General features: G+C 36.6%; 1 protein-coding gene across 1 annotated transcript; it reads right to left on the bottom strand.

The window, feature by feature from the left end:
- Positions 1 to 1,670: 1,670 nt before the first annotated feature.
- LOC146473695 (uncharacterized) lies at positions 1,671 to 3,624 on the bottom strand. The gene is made up of 3 exons (XM_085118055.1): positions 3,388 to 3,624; positions 2,530 to 2,694; positions 1,671 to 1,746 (listed from the first exon to the last, which is right to left on the bottom strand). Exons 1-3 carry the CDS (start codon positions 3,520 to 3,522, stop codon positions 1,687 to 1,689), a joined length of 360 nt encoding a protein of 119 aa, XP_084974181.1. The 5' UTR covers positions 3,523 to 3,624; the 3' UTR covers positions 1,671 to 1,686.
- Positions 3,625 to 6,000: the final 2,376 nt, after the last annotated feature.

Raw genomic sequence — 6,000 nt, 5'->3', positions numbered from 1 at the left:
TCAGTCTCACGTGAATGGGCGGGAGACATGCAAGAAAACTCGAGGACACGCCACTCGCCTGCGGCTCGTACCGTACTTCTTTGTTCTTACCACGTTATGACGTCATCTGTAGTTATTATAGTACAGGCGCACGGCAAAATGAAATCTATTTGTTGAATGCATAATCAATTTTTCAAGGCCCGATTTGAACATCACATTCGTCTCACCGAGCTCTCTCTGTTGTATTGTATTTTGTCAATTGAATGAATTTATATAAACGTTGTCCTTGAATTGCTTATTATTCTATCGGGAAGAGTTTGCTCGAACAACAGACTACATTGTCGTGACCCTTAATTTGATCTGTCGTATTCGAAAGAGAATTTAGATGCTGACCATCATGGTTAAGCAATTGGTTTATTGAAACTGAGAAATCTGAGGAACAACACGAGTATACTGATAATACTTCACGGCTACTATCAGGTGTTGCTTTTAATATACAATATACCAGCCACTGAATCAAAATTTCACAGTTCAGAATTAAGGATTTTTTTTCTCCAGTATTTTTCACACAGAAGACGTTTCTACGCCCGACAATACGAATCTAAAGATGCCACAATCAGAGGACTGGAAACCCGACGTATTTTATCTTACGAAAAGAACTGAGCAAGTCGAGGAGGAGCTTTATCAACGACGACTGTGACGGCAACGAGAACGTCAAAAAAGCAGTTGGCACAAGTCGTCAGACGTCATTAGGACACCCCTCCTAGCTTGAAGTTTGGGAAATGATCAAGTTTTTTGGAGCAACACAGAAAAACAGGACGACCTGTACCCACGTGCTCACGTGCCCGATCTGCTGTCTCTAACCCTCTGGGGTCCGTGGGCGTTCCGTCCTAACATTTTTTTTTTTTTATCAAAATTGAAAGAAAAAAAAATGAATGGATTCTCTCTTTTCATTGTTAATATCTTTGCTGAGAAACTAAATTTAAAAATCAAAATAAATATTGATAAGGATACTAAAATTGCTGCATCTTGAACTTATATTCTTTCGGTATGAAAATTGAATATTGCATGGCAAAGTTTCAATTTTCGTTTGCGAACGAACAACATAGTTAAAAGGCGATCATAGACTTCTTAGTAACCTTCGAACAAAATCTCTGGCATCACATTACGATTTTTGTACAATGAAAAAAGGAAAATTGACAAAAACTGCCGAGGTGAGAGACAAAAAAACTAAAGATGGACAGGGCGAGCCCAAAATATACTGGGACAAGAGGAGCGCCACGGACCTGACTGACCCAGTAAAACATGGCGGCCACAACATCAAGAGGTTTTCAGTGTACAAAAATATTTTTTCTTGGCTCCGACTTTTCCCCGAGCCTGTTCTGGTCGTGAGAAGGACACAGTTCTGAAACTGCAATGGATACCTTTGTGTCGTGGTCGGTACGGCGTCGCTAATTGAAGTAAACGATTAGCGGCTCCCGCTGGGCGCGATTCCTAGTTCCGCCAATGTGAGGTACATTTCTTTTAAGGATATTTAATTTTATTTCAGTGAGTTTTCGCAAAAACTTCGAAACGTTCGTTGTGCTTCGATGAAAAAAGGCTATATTAAGTGCTGTTTGTAACCGTTTAACTACATAACTACTTAATTAACAACTCAAACACAGAGGCATTTGTCCACTTAGAATTTTATTTTTTAGAAGTCTTGGTTCACCATATTTGATCGTCGAAGCCAGCCTTCCTTCCTACCATATTCCGGTTTTTCTTTACCTGTAAGAAGACATATCTTAAATTACTCAGCTTAAAGTGTGTCTGGTTCGACTTCATTTATGGAGGATTTTGGGACCACAACATGATAGATAACTGATCAATAATTAGTGTGCTTTTAGGGTGGGTGAATCGTAAATCGAAGCATTCAGTCTATTCCTGCACTAAATGACATTTCTTTCTCCGCTGTAATAGAAAGCAAACGTTGGAAAAATTCTAAGGATACAGACCTCCTCCTTAAAATTTTCTATGACTTAAGCATTCAGCTAAAGGATCCAAACATGTCAGGTCAAGCTTTTTTAGGATACACAAATATCCCTTTTAAAGGCCAGGGATTAAAACGATCTTGGAAAAACTGGAAACGACATTTGAAATATATTCTTGAATATTCTTGTCGGGTGCCCCAGAAAAAGCACTTATAATTTCCAATGCTATGAAACTTGGACGTCAAATTTCATTAAAAAAAACGCAAATTTGTCGTCACAAATAAAAAAGAAAATCTAAAGCGATTAAGCCTTTCTGACGAGAGTACTTAGAAAGTTTAAGACGCAAAATTAAGCAGTTCTTTTGCGTAGAAGACGCCTTTTCGAAAATGTGGAATAATCTAAAAAACGCAAATATTGCAGAAACCCTAATACAGCTTAAGAAGCTAACTAAGATGGTTCGGAAGGATTCTTTGTAAAGTATGTACAAGTATAAATCATCATTGTACGTTAGATTTTAAATGCAGATTTGATCAACTGACTGACTTTAGTGAATGAACCAAAAGTAACCGTGAAAACGTACTATCAGGAAAGTTCGCTTTCTTCCACAGCAAATGAATGAGGTAACTCCGCAGATGCACCCAGAATCGACATTCGAGGGTCGCTGAGGATTTGCGATTCTAAGAGCGCTAGGCGCATCATTCCAGCCTTCCTCTTGTTTTTGCGCGTCATCACCTGAGGCCAGTGTCTAAACGATAGGAAAGCAAAGTAAACTCAGCAAAAATAAAAAAACCTTATGGTAGTTGCAATACGAAATTTGGCGGTCTAATTGAATAACTGACATCAAGAATTTTCGTCTTTTTTGAGTCCACATTACACTATCAGTTTTCTTCAGGTTGAGTTAATTTAAATTTAAATGAAATCCTTAAAATAAAGACTCACAACATCGTGAAGATAAGCCATAAAATTAATGGGGACCAGTTCTTTTACATACAGCTTTAATGTAGCTCTTGACTTACGAGAACTTAGTTCGTCTTTACTCGAAATTGCGTTTTTAGTTTTGCTGTTTAATTGCAATAATCAACTACAAAGCCGGTGTGTGATCATAGTTAATTCTTCATAATTTCACTATTTTACAAAACTCCAAAGTGTTGTTTGAACAACTTGAAAACTCTAAATTTGTGTCAAACTAACTTTCTAATACCCTAACCAACGAGGGCTTGCCTAACAGAAATATCAATAAAACAACTAACAGGACTTTGAGTAAATGATTAAAATGTTTGCTGTGTTGAGAATACTTTTAACATTACGTTTAAACACACCAGCAACATGAGTAAACCCTTAGTAACGTATATACAAACACAACTTACCTTTCTAAAACCATCTCGAGTTATAATTCCATAAAAAATAGATCTTAATGAAGGTAACAATACAAACTTACCTCTGGCTCTTGATTTCGAAACTCACGAACGTGGTGCTCATTTTGTTCGTCGCTGGCTTCAACAAACGCTCGCGAAAGTGTTATGATTGGAATGAGAAAACTCGACAAGAGGCAGAAAACACGCAATCGAAACATTCTGGTCTTTTTTTTTTTAACAAAAACTTATTGCGAGTTGTAAGCGATTTAAGATTTCCAATCTGTTACTAAAGACTATTTCATTAGAGTGTTGCAGTTTTAAAAAACAGGCCACCACTTATATTTGCTTTCAAATACCACATGCAGCAGATGTTTTCTCAGAGAGGTAGGGACGATATATCATGCACGTGAGCACGTGGGTACAGTTCGTCCTGTTGTTCTGTTTTTCTCTAAAAAACGTGATCATTTCCCAACTTTCAAGCTACGAGGGGCTTCCTAATGACGTCTGACGACCTCATTAGGTCTAATGGACAACAATGCATCATTTTAGTGCGATAAATCATTTTGACATTTGCGGATCTTTTTCAATGCGCACAGTTTTAATTTCAATTTACTTTTCCAATTGCGCCATCATGAACCCTGATAACATCATAAACAGTACGTCATTAAATTTCTAAATTCGTAGTCCCTAACCCTTTTTGAGCTTCATTTATCTTAAGGGGTTTATATTACTGTTAGCTTTTTTAAAAAATTCAAAACCTTCCATATCCGCTACGGTAAAAAGAGGGTTACAATTTTATTTTTAGTATTTACCATTTCTGATCATTGATGGCGAAGTAAATTCATCTAGCTAGACCTCTTTTGGGGTAGTCTTTTTTTTTCTCAATTTCCTTTTTTCAAGAAATTTTCATACGATTAAGGAAAGCTATACCCCAGCTAATGTTACCTACCCTACTTCCTTGAAATACAAAGACAACAAGAAAATTATGACATGTAATTAAAAACTTCGCACCTATTCGATCATAGACCCATTGATGCACTTTGCCTAGGGCGTATAAGTTTTAGTTATTAAAAAAAATGATGATGATGATCAACCAAGAAACAGGAATGGCAACTTTGAAACGAATTTAGGTACCTCAATTACATTGTGCAAGTGATCTTACTGTGCTTCCCTACTCAAAGGGAATCTTATAATGTACAATATACACACTACGAACTTTAAAACGTATTCTTTAAGCACGGAGATGAAGTTTGTTGCATACTGTGATTTGTAAAACGTCCATTGCTTGTGCCTGAATTCACTTAGTTTTTTTGGTCCAAAAACCGGTTATCAATCAAGTGCCGAAAATAATTTCACGTTTGCTTTCGTTTTCCTATACTTCTCTCTGTCATTTGTTACGGTTAGCAAATTCGCGCCACTTTCTCAACCAATGAGAGACAAAACCAAAACCGATCGTCACTTGCTCGCACTCGTTTTCCCGCGCTTGGCGTCGGTTACACGTGTTTGACTTCGAGTCCTGATTGGTCCGTTGTAGTGTTTACGTTTTTTTCTTTTTTGCTATTGGTCAAAGTAATTACTTTGGTTGTGGGTCTACGATAGTCAGTTGAAGACTGCTGTATTACTTTAGAATGGCCTTTCAAATAACTACTCTAAATGATAGCATAAATTAAAGAACACAGAGGAAAAGACGGTAAAGACGAGGATTGATTTTAAAGGGGCAGTATCATGGGAGATCGATGGGAGATATCATGATTTTTGGCCAAAATTCACTAAATGTAAACTTTGAACACTGTGTTAATTAATTTCTCAATCGCTAATTCAAAGAAATATTAATAGTGATTCTAAGACGAAAGGTTGAACCAAAATATAGTACAACCGGCGATTTTCAGTGCGTTACAACAGCGAAATTTGAAAACGTCTGCCAGACGTTTTCAAATTTGAACCCCTCTCTATCTTGGTCATCTGGCAGCGAAAATATCTGTGGATAGTTTCTTTGCATTCTTATAGTCTTTTAATGGAATTTTGTCATTATATCTTGGCTGCTTTCAACCGAATAGCGTCTTTCCGATTTTCAACGTGTTACTAAAAATAGCGTGATACTGTCCCTTTAACAAATTGGCAATTAAGTAATATAACTAGACGTATTTTAACTTCAAGATGCTTTTTACGATCCGAGTCATATATAGAGTACAAAATAAACACACATTGAGAACAAAATGTGCCAACTGATATTCAAATTCGAGAACTTAACATACGCTGTTAATAGACTAGCATATCGGGGTAGACTCAGCAGTACAGAACACTGTTTCCTGTTAAACCCTTACCTCACAAGACAAAGATTCAATTTTTCAACTTTTCTTAGGTTTTCGTGCGAACAACGTAACCTTCTAGGAACATTCCCGAAAAGTTTATTTCCTAAATCCGAGAACAGAAACATTTTCTCGGCTTTCTTTCACTTTTCATCAAAATTCAAATATATATATATTCAGAAAAGTATTCATCTTCCGTGAGTCTTTTTCCACATTTATATACCTAATCTATATATGATTGAAAATTTTTGAAGGGTAAAATATTAGGACTATGATCTTTTTTGGAGGTACAAATTTTCGAAAGGTTATTTGTCTGACAATTTTGTGATAAAATTAAGCTGTGGAATGCGTGGGAGAATTTCCGTGCGCCTCATCATGATTTTCGAT

The sequence above is a fragment of the Pavona decussata genome, unplaced genomic scaffold, assembly GCF_977016875.1.
Source record: "Pavona decussata unplaced genomic scaffold, jaPavDecu1.1 SCAFFOLD_92, whole genome shotgun sequence".
Lineage (NCBI taxonomy): Eukaryota > Metazoa > Cnidaria > Anthozoa > Scleractinia > Agariciidae > Pavona > Pavona decussata.
Note: the sequence above shows the minus strand (reverse complement) of the source record. Positions and strands in the feature narration are given on the sequence as shown.